This window comes from Amphiura filiformis, chromosome 4 (assembly GCF_039555335.1).
Source record: "Amphiura filiformis chromosome 4, Afil_fr2py, whole genome shotgun sequence".
NCBI classification, from domain to species: domain Eukaryota; kingdom Metazoa; phylum Echinodermata; class Ophiuroidea; order Amphilepidida; family Amphiuridae; genus Amphiura; species Amphiura filiformis.
The window spans coordinates 71,875,326-71,889,168 of NC_092631.1; the positions used below are offsets into that span (position 1 = coordinate 71,875,326).

Here is a 13,843-nt window from a genome sequence, read left to right on the forward strand (position 1 = left end):
AAAAGTTGCTTTTTGCCTCAAAAGTACGTAATTTTTCGCCATTTTATGCTATTCCTTTTCTCCGATCGGCACCAGATAAATCTGCCTTCCTTTTACGAGCCATTAACCTGTGTAAACCAATCAAAGATCGTAATTGACAGTGACATCAGACGCGATAAATTCTTTTTATCTCTGTCTTTCATTATAATAGTGTTTTTACTCCCACTGCCAAATTTCAACTGCTTTTGATTTAAGACACTAAAAATTACAAGGATATTCAAATCTGTTTTTAACTTGTATCACTTTTGCAAACAAAATCAAAATTACTCTCAGATTTTTATGCTATTTTAGTTTGTTTAAATCTTGCCAATGCCGATGCTTCTCACAATGAACGTCCATGCAGCTACAATGATTGCCCATAACTCTGCTATTAAGTAGATTCAGCCTTTTGCAAAAAATATCTTTTTTTGTAATATGAGAGTAACAGCTAAAACAGCACTGTTAATACATTGAATTTATAGTGTGTGTAAACAAAAATAAGGCTAATTTTAACAAAGAAGCTGGAACTGAAAAGCAAATATGTAAGAGAACTCTGTGCTGTAGAAAAAGTTTAATCTTTGTGATAAAAATATGCAAATAAATAGAATATAGCAACTTCCAAATATGGCAATTATAACAATGTACTGAAAACTATAATTGTCTCCATGCACACACAGACTTTCTTGAAAGAAACACAAAAGCTGATAGCATCAACAAGAATGTTGAATTCTGCAGTTGTGAAACAGATTAACTGAAAATAAATTGATTTGATAAGACTGTGCAGTCATTTATATCATGTTATTTCTGCATAGAGTCGAATAACAGATTCCTATAAACCAGTAGTGAAGTAATGGGTGTTTTAGCCCCTCCCCAACCCACCCCATATTTTTGGGCTAAAATCAGCCCAATTTGGACAATTTTGGGGCCCTAACAGCTCCTCTGCCCTGTCCCCCACCCGTATCCTTGATCTGGGGCTGTACACCATCCCCAAATAACATGCCAAATGCTTTGCAGAGTGTGAGTACAAACCAAGGCAAAACAGCCTGGACTGTTAAAAGATCAGTAACATAGCCCTCTATAGTCAGAATGATACAATAGGACACAGTGGTTTAAAGTTGGTTGTTATTTGTCCGTATGCAGTATTTACAACAATATCATCACACATGCATGCAATTAATATCCTTCTAAAAAAGACAGAAGCTAGCAGCATCAGCAAATATGTTGAATTCTGCAGTTATAACAAAAGATCAACCACATTTAAAAACAAACCTGTAAATTGGCATTGCAACCCAGCGAAACCTTGAGGGCAGGTACATGTGTATGATGGAGGATTAGTTCCTCGATGGTTACATGTGCCACCATTATTACATGGTCCACTCAGGCAAGCTGATCCTATATTAGTTGGTAGTAAACATATATGCAATCAACAAGATGGATTACGATGGCCAAGTGCCATTTTGTTAAAAATGTTATGCAACCAAGCAAAATGAGATGTTTATTAGGAATATGTATTTCAAATTACTGCTGAAAACAAGTATGTATATAGTTTCTTTGGTTTTTCTGCCTCTGATAAAGAGCCTGCTTGGATCGAAAGCTCAGTCCAATAACCAAATTTGAATTTAACTACACAAGCCATTTTTGTGGATAAGCAGTTTCCAACAGCTCCTTTTAACTTTCTGCCTTTGATAAAGATCCTGCTGGCACCAGAAGCTCAGGCCATTAACCAAATTTGAATTCTTTGGTTTTAGTGAAACATCCATAACCAAAAAGGAATTGACTTCATGGTGGTTTTAGCAAAATGAAGTATTTACAATATATAAGGCCAAAAAAAAAAAAAAGGTTTGTTTCAAAGCTGACGAGAAATTTAAAACAAATGCGAAATGCTTTTTTTTTTTTTTTTTTTTTTTTTTTTATTCCCGACTTTTTTCATGGTATTTTGTAGGCACAAGAAGCTTTAAAAACGCCCGAAAATACGAGAATAATAAAATTAAAATAAATAAAAAATAAAAATATTGCCTACCTGGCCCTCTGTTGATCAGATACCTATGATCAGATTAGGTCAGTTTAGATTGTCATGTAATTTGTGAACAACTCACTGAACTGCCGGCCCGGTGTGAGTCGAAGAAAAAGTGACAAAAATTTGACCATGAATTATGTTTTATAGTCAAAATATTCCACTAATTCGATTAATATAATGATATTTGGCCTAAACTTGAACTCATTTGAAATGAAATGTCAGTTTTATTGAGTTTTTACACTCATCCATGTGCTTGCAATGCTGTTGAATTCTGCACTTTGGCGATGTTGGAACTGCATTTTATTGAATTCGCGAACTTTATGGCATAAAGCAACATTTTTATAGTAAGTGCACTGCTTGGAAACTTTCTTAGAAAGCGAGATAGTTGGTTTAGAATCACGGCGAGAAAATTTGGAGAAAAAAGTCTGATTTTCGCTGATTTTTTTTCTGGAAAAAACTATAAAAATTTTTTTTTTGAAATAAAAAAAATTTCCGCATTTGTTTTTTGTCAAATCGTGGGATTTTACAAACGCTGGCGTCAGCTTTGAGACTTAACCTTTTTTTTTTTTGGCCTAATTTATTAATGTTTGATTTATTAATGTTTTGTCTCATCCCCCCCTAACTTGTTTCTAACAAGTTGAGATTTGTGTAGCATCAGAAACCTAGCACTGGATAATATTTGTGTGCAGTCTTTCTGGCAAATTTGGTCATTTGACAACAATATTGACCAATATTTGTATCTTCTGTGTGTTGACAGACAGAAATGATAACACAATGGCATAATTGGACACTGTATTACTTGCAATTATGCGAGTCTCACAAATTTAATGTCAGAATCAAATGAAATTTTGGAAATAAAATTTTTTTTGTGGATATCTATTGAAACATACCATAAAAATAAGATGCTAGAATCACAAAATGCTCTTTGATCTATTGTGTTTATGCTTTGAATTTGTTTATGCCCTGTGGTCTAGATGTAACGGCGCTTTATAAAAGAATTGTGTATGTATGTATGTATATATATCTCATTTTGCTTGATCATACCACAAGTGTTTGTGAGTAAAGTCGACAACATTGAAACTCATCATTTAGTTACATTATGAAGCAATTCAGGCCAAAACGACCTGTTTCACATACACATGCTTGTTTATTTATGTTCTAAAGTTATTAATGTGAATAATCAAACCAACTAAAAACTAACTTTTATCCATATAATGCTGGATATTAAAAATGCTCAAACAAAGCTGTTAGTGTTTTATACTATTCAACAAATTCCTTCAGCGGTGTCTGTCTGCTCATCGCATCAAACAGAACAAGGTCACGCGATGCTACGCAGATTGACCAGTGAATGAGGTGCTGATGTGATGATGACGTGATTCAAATAGCCAATCAGAACCCCACTTCCGTATATGCAATAAACTGCGCTAAATTGGCAGACCGCTGAGGAACCTTGCTGAAAACTATAGTAATACATATGCATTGTATAACAGTTAAATCTTTTGTAAATCGATAGCCATGTAGTTGACTAAATGCTCTAACCAGCATCTTAGGGAAATTATTTGTTCCCATGCTGAGCAAGACTATACAAAAATATCAATAAGACAACACTCACCTGCAGGGAATTCACAGCGACTTCCAGTAAAGCCGCTGGAACACTCACAGACAAATGTCCCACTCAAGGTATTCCGACACAGTCCAAAGTTCAAACAGGGAGAACTGCTGCATGGGGGTATAACTTGAAAAAGAAAACAATATTGAGATGTAAAAGTATAATGAAGAAACTGTTTGCTGGTACTTAAGTACCCTGCTTAAACTCAACTGTATTGCTGAAGTTTTTATGTCGCATGTGAGTATTTAAAAATAACACTTATTGCATTTCTGAGACTTGACAGTCACCTAATACTGATGAGGAATTGAGTGGATTAGGTGACTGTCAAGTCTCAGAAATGCAATAAGTATTATTCTGCATTGTTCAAAGAATTAAGTCAAGGAAGCTAAATGTAACAGTGAACATAGATTTGGTGTAAAAAAATCTGAGAAAATGGTGTTTTTTTTTCTAAAATCTTGAAAAACCATTCCAGAAACTTTCATTTTCCATTTTTTGGATATCTACCTTATTTCTAGAATTATTGACCAAATAAGTAAAAAAATATGACTTTTTGACCAAAAAGTTATTTTAAGTTAAACATTTGCATTTTTGAACTTATAGAAAACATTTCATTTGAATGAACACAGCTAACAAAAGCTGTGCACAATGCGACTACGATCATATCTCTGCATACAGCGGGATGCACAACCTTGCATACATATTGAAAATATTAACCAATCACAAGTGAGTTGGCATGGTTAGATTCACTTCTGTGTTATGAACATGAGAGTTTTCAGCACACAGTGTACATGGACAATCATCATGCTGTTGGCAGCTGTGTTCATTCAAATGTAATTTCTGCTAATATTTACCTATTTGGCATGTTGTGCCTGTATATCCTGAGCGACAGTCACAAACGTAACTAGTGACAGAGCCTGTAGCAGAGTTACTACATGCACCACCATTCTGACAAGGTCCACTGTCACAAGGCAAGGTTCCTGTTTAGGGGAGAAAGAAAATGTTTCAGGTTTATACAAATAATTTTACAATGAAATCAGACTCTGCAACTTTTGACATTATTTTGTTTTGATGAATCTATTTGTATCCAAAACATAATAATTACAGTGTACCATGAGGGACATGCAAACTTCAATCAGTTTTTGCAAACTTCAATCAGTTTTTGCAAACTTCAATCAGTTTTTGCAAACTTCAATCAGTTTTTGCAAACTTCAATCAGTTTTTGCAAACTTCAATCAGTTTTTGCAAACTTCAATCAGTTTTTGCAAACTTCAATCAGTTTTTGCAAACTTCAATCAGTTTCTGCAAACTTCAATCAGTTTCTGCAAACTTCAATCAGTTTTTGCAAACTTCAATCAGTTTCTGCAAACTTCAATCAGTTTTTGCAAACTTCAATCAGTTTCTGCAAACTTCAATCAGTTTTTGCAAACTTCAAACACTTTTTGCAAACTTCAATTGTTTTTGCTAACTTCTATCAATTTTTGCTAACTTCGATTGTTTTTGCTAACTTCAAACAGTTTTTGCTAACTTCAAACAGTTTTTGCTAACTTCAAATAGTTTTTGCTAACTTCAAACAGTTTTTGCTAACTTCAAACAGCTTTTGCTAACTTCAAACAGTTTTTGCTAACTTCAATTGTTTTTGTTAACTTCAATTGTTTTTGCTAACATCAAACACTTTTCAAACTTCAATTGTTTTCGCTTAACTTCAAACACTTTTGCTAACTTCAATTGTTTTTGCTAACTTCAATCACCCGCGCGGGCCGCAATAAGGGTATCAATTTATCAAGGGTAGCCTTTTTAGCCACTTAGGCCTACAAGTTGGCATTAAGGGTAGTGATGTTCATGTTTTGTCGGAAGCCGTTTTCCAACTGGTATAAAGCCTGTACGGGAGCCAGAGTATTTAAGTCTACTTTATTGTATCTGTACATATTTTGTGTTGATCAGTGAAAAGGGTTCCTACTTTGCTCCAAGGTCAGTAGGCCTAATAAGGGTTCATTTTTTTCACACAATAAAGGGCGGTGTTTAGGGTTGGGAATCTCAGGGGGATGCTTGAGGATGACAACACATAATGGTATGTGAGTGCCCCTGGGGGATTCTCAGTGCCGTAACCAGACATTTTCATGGGGGGGGGGTATGCAGAGGCAGGAGTACTGACATGGATGGGGTGGAAACTACATAAGCTACATTGAAGTTACTTACTTTGGTGGGGCCATCAGGGGGCATGGCTTCTGAGTGTAAATGTGTAAATGCCCCTTTCTGGTTCTTGCCACTGCCGGCTCTAGGGTCCAGTGGTGGGGGAAGGGTGATGTGGGGGGAAGGGTGATGTGGGGGAAGGCCCATAACCAGGGGGCTGGGCGGACGCACCCCCAAATGCCCCAAAAGGCCCCCCGTTTTTACCCAAAAAGTCTCCGATCGGGGTTTTTTATGCCTTTTTGGTTCAAAAAAAGGTCAAAATTTTGGGGGCAAAATAAACTTTTTCAAAATCCGACCCCCTAGTCCAAAAATTTTGAAAAAAAGTCCACTTTTTCAAAATCAGCCCCCCCCCCATAAGTCCTGGTTACGGGTGTGGGGCCCGGGGGTCACTCCCATATTGTGGCCTGTACATCATCCGCGATAATAAAAACGCGTAAAAAGGTAGTTTGTTTTGTGAGTAGGCACGATACACACATATCGTGTTTATAGGGTGTCAAAATCATGAAAAATTGGAAAAAAAAGGGTAGCAAAATTGCAATTGCTAATACGTGGAAATGAAATCTAGGGCATGGAATTTGATGCAAGAAATAAAATCCCTGTTTAGGGTGTGAAAACAGGCGCGTGTTACCTGTTTAGGGTATTGTTTTAGCCAAGGGTTAAATCCTTCTTTATAGGGTGCTTTTCAAAAGTTGATTATCGCGGATGGTGTACAGGCCACAATGGGAGTGACTTCGGGTTTGGGGGAGGCCAGGAGCACAACCAGGACAGAAACTTAACATGGTTTCATTTGGGGGTGTGGGGGCATGGCTACTAAATACCCCCTGACCCACTCCCCCTATGCGCGCTACTCAGTTGCGGTGCCATGGGGGAATTCCCTCAGACAGAACTCTTTCCCCCTGTTCCCCAGTAAAAACCCAAAATTACGAAAATTGGCACTTTTTGCTGCAATTTTGCGCAATATTTGTTGATTCGCCCCCCCCCCCCTGAAAAAATTCATGACGCCGCCACTCTGGCACTCTGCTCTGGCACCACGTACCTATAGTATCATGTCAACGAAAATTCCCTGATTGAAGTTTGCAAAAACTGATTGAAGTTTGCAAAAACTGATTGAAGTTTGCAAAAACTGATTGAAGTTTGCATAAACCTGATTGAAGTTTTCATGTCCTTCATGGTACACCGTAAATAATGATAATATTGGATATTTTGCGCCCAATATTTATTGGTCTCGCTATGAGTTTTAAAATATTGGACTCGACTACGTCTTGTCCAATATCAAACTCATAGCTCGACCAACAAATATGGGCTCAATCAATCCAATTTTATATCAATATGCTGTTCCATAGAAACCAATGGTTAAGAATCGAAACTGGGCAACTTATCCACATTGGCGCCCACAAATTTGGTTGGTCTCATGTCCCATAGAAACCAATGGTTAAAATAACAATTGGGTGACTTTTCGATGAGTTGACCAGAGATTCGGTCTGAAAACCATAATTATTATAATTATGATGATATGCCTGCAATACCCTAAATAACGATTAACCAAATTATTTTACATATAAATCACTTGACAATTAGTCCTAAGCAGAGTCTTTTAACAAAAGATATAAATCAAGTCATGCAAGCACCATGTGATGCGTCTTTGCTTGTCATGTGAAGTAAATGTCCCTATATAATGATGTGATTCAATCAGAACCCAATCATATTTACACAGTACACATCAGCAAATATTGTAAAATAACCATCATTGCAGATGCAGTATCCAGCCATATTCATAATAGCTAACTTGTTGATTGACTGATCAACTGATTGGTTGGTTGATTGATTAACAGGCCTTGTCTTTTGAAAATTGCTGGCGAGTAACAAATCACTCTCCTCAAAACTTGTCAGGTGAGCTGTAGGCGAGTGATTTTAATCACTTGTATTAGTATTACACCAAATGTAGGCGAGTGATAAAAAGCTCTCCTCAGCTTCATTTTAGGCAAGTAATCGCTCTCACTCGCCTCAAAAGACAAGGCCTGGATTAATCATCAATCATTGACTGATCTCTTATCTTACCTACAATATTTTCACAATTAGTGCCTACAAATCCATTAGGGCATATGCACCTGTAGGCCGCCCCTTCATTTACACACTGACCCCCATTTTGACATGGGTTACTGAGGCATGCATATTGGCTACCAACTGTAGTAAGAAAGATACAAACAACTTGTTAGAAAATATGGCACAATTTGTGATGGACAACATTTGCATATTATATGCAAGGGCTAGAATTAAGGCCAGCTTATGGTTCATCTTTGAATGAACAAATTGAATACATGAATACAAAACCCATCCAAGTCCATACTAGGCCAAATTGAGCATGGGAAAATATTGCTTACACATAGGCCTATCAAATGTACAAAAGTTGGACCCAAATCCACCCTCTACATGCGTCTATAGACCTTTTTCCCTCTATCCCACAATGCACTATTCCAGGGGGGTATGACATAGTTCATCAACCTCATAGATCGTGTGCATCCGATGGTCTTTGCCAGGCCTTTGCAATTATTTTGTCTTAATATGGGCATACTGATTCCATATATGCGGATTATCGTAAAGACCATCGATGTTACTAATTATGCAATTATTGAATACATGAGTGATGCAGTTACGGAGCGATGCAGAACATCTGTGTAAGAGATTTTGTGTTCGTTTTATGTTCAACTCCGAAAAAAAAGTGAAATGAACGCCGGTAAAATACCACTGCGTGTCCCGTCATCAGTTTTTCACCATTAGGTCTATAAAATGTATACAAAGTTAGGTTTCAATAACGGGAAACTTTTTTGGGTGAATACACCATGTCCATAAGGCATAGAAATGTTGTTGGTTTTGCCCCCGAAAGGTATTAGTGATCGTGGGCGCCATTATCATCATTATCGGGATTCCTTTTTGTGATGAAGGCACCAGTCGAAATGTCCGTATTCCAGACTGTAATGAACATAACTCTGTACTCCCCCGGGGAGATGATGTATTTTGCGACACTCATACCCCCCTGGAATAGTGCATGATGGGAAAGAGGGAAAAAGGTCTATTGAGCATGTGAAATCCAGCATGTATGTATACCCAGCAAGTATGATACAAATTAGTTTTTTAGTTTTCTCAAAATCATTTTCCATGGATTTGGGTGGGATTTGTATTCAGGTATTCAATTACACATGAAGCCACTGGAAATGTGGTCTGGGCTCAAATTCTAGTCCAAAGTGGTACGAAGCAAAAACGTATCTACATTTATAGTATTTTAACTCTTGTGCTGTCAGTGCCTATTTCATTGGGCCAAGCTTCAAACTACAAGCGTTCACCCAGTACGATTGCATACACATGTGTGCTTACAGATGCTGCATTAGAAACATGCACAAAACAATTGTCCCAACATGCTGACACCACTGACTGCCCTCAACTACACACAAAATACTATCCCAATAACCAAACTACTTACGATAGGTCTCATCCTGTATCTCCAGATCGAACCCTCTAGACTGCTTAGAACCATCTGTTGTGAAAGTCATCCACATTGTGTCCGTTGGAACTGTAACAATGATTGGAAATTGTTGAGTACCCCAGTACGAACGAAGCACCGAACTCTGATCCTGTGGGTTTGTCTGACTACCAAACACAAGCTGATCAGTTGAGTCTGCTGTTAAAAGGTCTATGATAATGACACGTAGACGAGTACCAGTGTTCTGTGCGTTGAATATCCACAGGCAGTCGGTATTTGCAGCGTAGTTTGATGGGTAGTTACCAGATGTGATGCTAACAACCCCATTTGTTGGAATTGTTCTTGATTCTTGGCATAGGGTGGCTGAAATGCATGAATTAGTTTATATAGATATATGCATTAAGACCCTAACATATCTGACATACCACAACACTTACAGTTTTCACACTTCCATGAGCAATTAGGTGTGATTTCCAGCTTATAATGATATGTACAAAATTTAAACAAAAACCATAATAAAATATGTGATCTGATCAAGAGAATTTAGCCCAAATTTGAAAATATTCAATAGTTAATTTACATCAGTTAATGCTATGCTATGATGCAAAAAAAAAAAAAATTCTTATTACCAAGTTATATACGATATTATTTATCAGGTGCTAAGAACAACAAGAAAATATGACCACTTTGTTTCCCAACTTAAAATAAATGTTAGCGACATTATAGTTTGATCAGCTCGTAATTGGCGGGCCGCGGGCCTTATAGCATCAGGGATTGATATCAATTACAAATTATTAACTAGAGTCCTATACTTTGTCTACTTTCTTTAACACGCAAAATATAGTCCAGGCAGATGAACTATATCACTCTTAACGTGGGTCTACTTTTTGGCGTAGTGGTAAAAGCCTAATAATTCCCGCTGATTAAAGCTGGTCAAAGTATAGTGACTTGAGATTCATTTTCCTTGATCGTGTCACATGTTGAGCTATTCCAGTTGAAATATATACACCCCCTATGGAAGACAAGACTTTAATCTAAACTTAAGGCCAAGTCTTCCATGGGGTGTATAGATTTCAACTGGAATGGCTCATTATGCCTTGTTGTACAGTCCAAATGACCCCACTGATTAAAGCCATATTATAACATTTCTGTAAAAATAGATTAGTGTTTATTTTCCATAAAATGTTAGCTTTAATTTTGAGCCGAACAAGTGAGGTAAAGCAAAGAAAGCAGGGTCAGAAATTTGGCGAGAATCCAATCTCGCAAAGATTCTCGTCAACAAAATTGCAAGAATCTAAATGGATTCTCGTAAATATTTCAATTTACAATAAAGTTATATGGCGAGAATCCATGGATTCTTGCAAAATTCCACTGGGAGAATCCAAAAGGATTTCTGACCCTGGAAAATTGGAATTTACTACTAGTGCCAGTGTATGTTACTCCAGCGGTTGTAATACAGTACAACCCTCTGGTGTGTGTGACATGTGTGTCCTGCATGCCGTGTACGTATATTGTGTTGTGTTATGAACACTGCATACGTATTCGACTAATATTTCCATCGTAATAATAAGACAACAGTTCCTGCATTTTATTCAAAATCTTGGATTTTGACAAAACTACAGCACCTAAAGTCTTCATTTTTGCAGATTATCTTTGTTTCCTAAAGTACATTACAATCGTATAAAAAAACAGAATTTAAAATTATTTTTGAAGGCGTTCTCCTCAGCAAATGTAATAATATGGCTTTAAGGCACCGTAGCCAAATTTGTTCAATCCTGGGATTGACCATAGATGCTGCTTTGATGCTTGTTATTTTATAAAATATCAATTAATTAATCAGAATGGAAAATAATTTGTATTGGTTACATGCACAGATAAGATGTTGTCGCAATTAACTATGTTAACATTAGTCAATTAACTGATATTTCATGAATAATAAGAATTGACCAAGCATCGATGGTTCAGCGAAACATCAAATTAACATAGTTCTATTGCCTATGCTAATGAAATTAGATGGACTGACAAGTGAGTGGGGCAAGTAACTTGAGGTCTCATACTTAAAAAACCACCAACCCTGCCATTCCCTCTTGACTAGATAACTTTGCTTCCTACAAACACTGGACCAGTGTTTTCTCATTCCATGATTTTTTTCACGACCAAAATAAAATTCCAATAATTTCCGATGATTTTTGGCAAATTTGTCAATCCCATTGCTTTTGACTCTATATAAGTCAGAGGTTGAGAGTTGGCCTCTGACCCTTGTGACCTTATTGCAATACTCACATATTTCACAATTGAATCCAACATAACCATCTAGACAAGTGCAGGAATAGCCAATTAGCAAGTCATTACATATACCACCATTCTGACATACTCCAGGGAGACATTCGTTGACCCCTATAAATGTTGGGATATCAAAATATTCATATTGTTAGGTAATGTTACATAAAGCCTGTAAATATGCAGATAAAATGAGTGTACAAAAGGAATAAAATACTATTTTGTGTTGATTTAATTTGTTGTGATTTATCTCCATTCAAATACTAATAGCTTTAACAAAAGCTGGTGAATTACTGCTGATGTCTAAAAATACATATACCAACATAAAAAAGTGTCAAACATGACATAAAACAATCTGATCCAATCAGGCCAAAGTTGGCAATAATAAAATTGAGATTATAAGCAAAAATGAGGTTACTGGTAAGAATATTGACATAAAAATGCAAAACTTTACAACCAAGTATGTCAGGAGATTTCAATGTCAGTAAGCGGTAATGAGCAAGTTACAACTTTTACAAATTAAAATTTGTGAAATGTCTACGTTCATTTGAGCGGATCAGATCTTGCGAGATATTTATTCAATATAAAGTGATAGCCCCCGACTGAAAACAGGTGCAAAATAATTCTTGGTTCTCTAAGTTCAAGAGGATTTTTGATGTAAGTAAAGGCTGACAAGGTACTTGTATAAAGATCCAAAACCCAACACATATATTGCATGGAACATGAACTGATCAAACTAAACCAAACTATCAGAAACTAGTAATATGCTGTTTTCAACCTATAATTGGTCAAGGCACAACAAAAGACATACAGAAAGATTTTAACCCTTGATCTCTATACAAAAATATTTACCTCTGTAATTTTCAGCTGTTAAGGGGGTACTACACCCCTGGCCAATTTTGTGCCTTGGTGACAAGTAAAATGTGTATATTATAGGGGCAAGGACTACAACTACTGCACTGAAATTTCAGCAACTCAAGACAAGTAGTTATTGATTTATTGATCAAATATTGGTTTTCCCTTATTTTTGACTGTAACTCTACAACTGTTGACTGTGCTGAAATAAAATTTCCAGTGCAGTAGTTGCAGTCCTTGCCCCTATAATATACATAGCTTACTTGTCACCAATGCGCTATAATTTTTGAGAATAATGCAAAAATTAGCAAAAAATTGGAGAGGGGTGTAGTACCCTCTTACTAATACAGCCTTCGTAAGAGGAATGACTCGTTTGTACACTCTTGTAGTGTGACGTAATGATCAGGTCATAGATCTTTGTTAACTTGTAGCACCCTCACCCTCTGTCTTTATTCAGAGATGGTTGGTTAGCTCTGATGTGGATGGCTTCCTTAACTCCTCTCCAAAGCATTGGGGCTCCCTATCCTAAATTTGGACTTTGTCTAGGTCAATGTGATAGCCATTTGTATTGAGATGAAGAGTTAAAATCTTTCTACGTATGGATTACCAATACAGATGAACTTTCATGCTAATAAATATAATAATAATAAACTTTTTACCCATTTCACACAATGTTCCAGCAAATCCAGAGGAGCAGGAGCAAGTGAATTGATTATCACCAACACCATGCCTACAGACACCACCATTCTGACAAGGTGAACTGCGGCATTCATTTACATCTATAGGAAAGAAGAATGAAAATAGCCAGTAAGCATACACAACAAAAAAAAATTAAAAATATTTGGAGAACCTCACAGAACTACTGTGTGTGTTCCAGTGACTTAGCTAGTCATTTTGGACACAGAAGGTTACTAGGGGTAAGTGCCCCATTCTTGGGAGGGGCACCCATGTATTAGCTTAGAATGAAGTTAAAATAATCCCTTTAGGTAAAAAAAAAGTTTGTCTCAAAGCTTGCATGCGCATTTGTAAAATCCCGCGATTTGAAAACAAAAAGAAATCCAAAATTTTTTTATTTCAATTTTTCCGGAAAAATCCGGCAAAAATCAAATTTTTTTCTCAAAATATCATAAAAGTACCAAGTCGGGAATTTAACCAAAAAAAAATTGCATTTCGCATTTGTTTTCAAACCACTCGTGAGCTTTGAGACAAACCTTTATTTATTTTTGGCCTTATAATTAAGTCTTTATATTATGCTGGTTTCATACTTTCCTGCCGCTTGCCGCTATGAAGATGATTTTACTTCACTGCGCAATCTCACCAAAAATGCTGGCAGTGACCAGCGACAAGCCGATATATCAATCACTCCATCGCTTTGCTGCCGCGGCAGCACCACTGG

The 13,843-nt window shown here is 36.6% G+C and overlaps 1 protein-coding gene across 2 annotated transcripts in view; it reads right to left on the reverse strand.

Moving 5' to 3' along the window:
- Nucleotides 1-13,843, reverse strand: part of LOC140151356 (uncharacterized) — a 140,866-nt gene that overhangs the window by 57,854 nt on the left and 69,169 nt on the right. Inside the window, exons 33-39 of one of the 2 annotated variants that reach the window (XM_072173669.1) lie at nt 13,107-13,226; nt 11,596-11,709; nt 9,313-9,675; nt 7,893-8,018; nt 4,496-4,621; nt 3,648-3,770; nt 1,288-1,410 (exon numbers count right to left, since the gene is read on the reverse strand). In XM_072173669.1, the coding sequence (XP_072029770.1) occupies nt 1,288-1,410; nt 3,648-3,770; nt 4,496-4,621; nt 7,893-8,018; nt 9,313-9,675; nt 11,596-11,709; nt 13,107-13,226 (1,095 nt within the window). The remainder of the gene's footprint in view (nt 1-1,287; nt 1,411-3,647; nt 3,771-4,495; nt 4,622-7,892; nt 8,019-9,312; nt 9,676-11,595; nt 11,710-13,106; nt 13,227-13,843) is intronic. The other variant, XM_072173670.1, reaches the window with a different exon arrangement.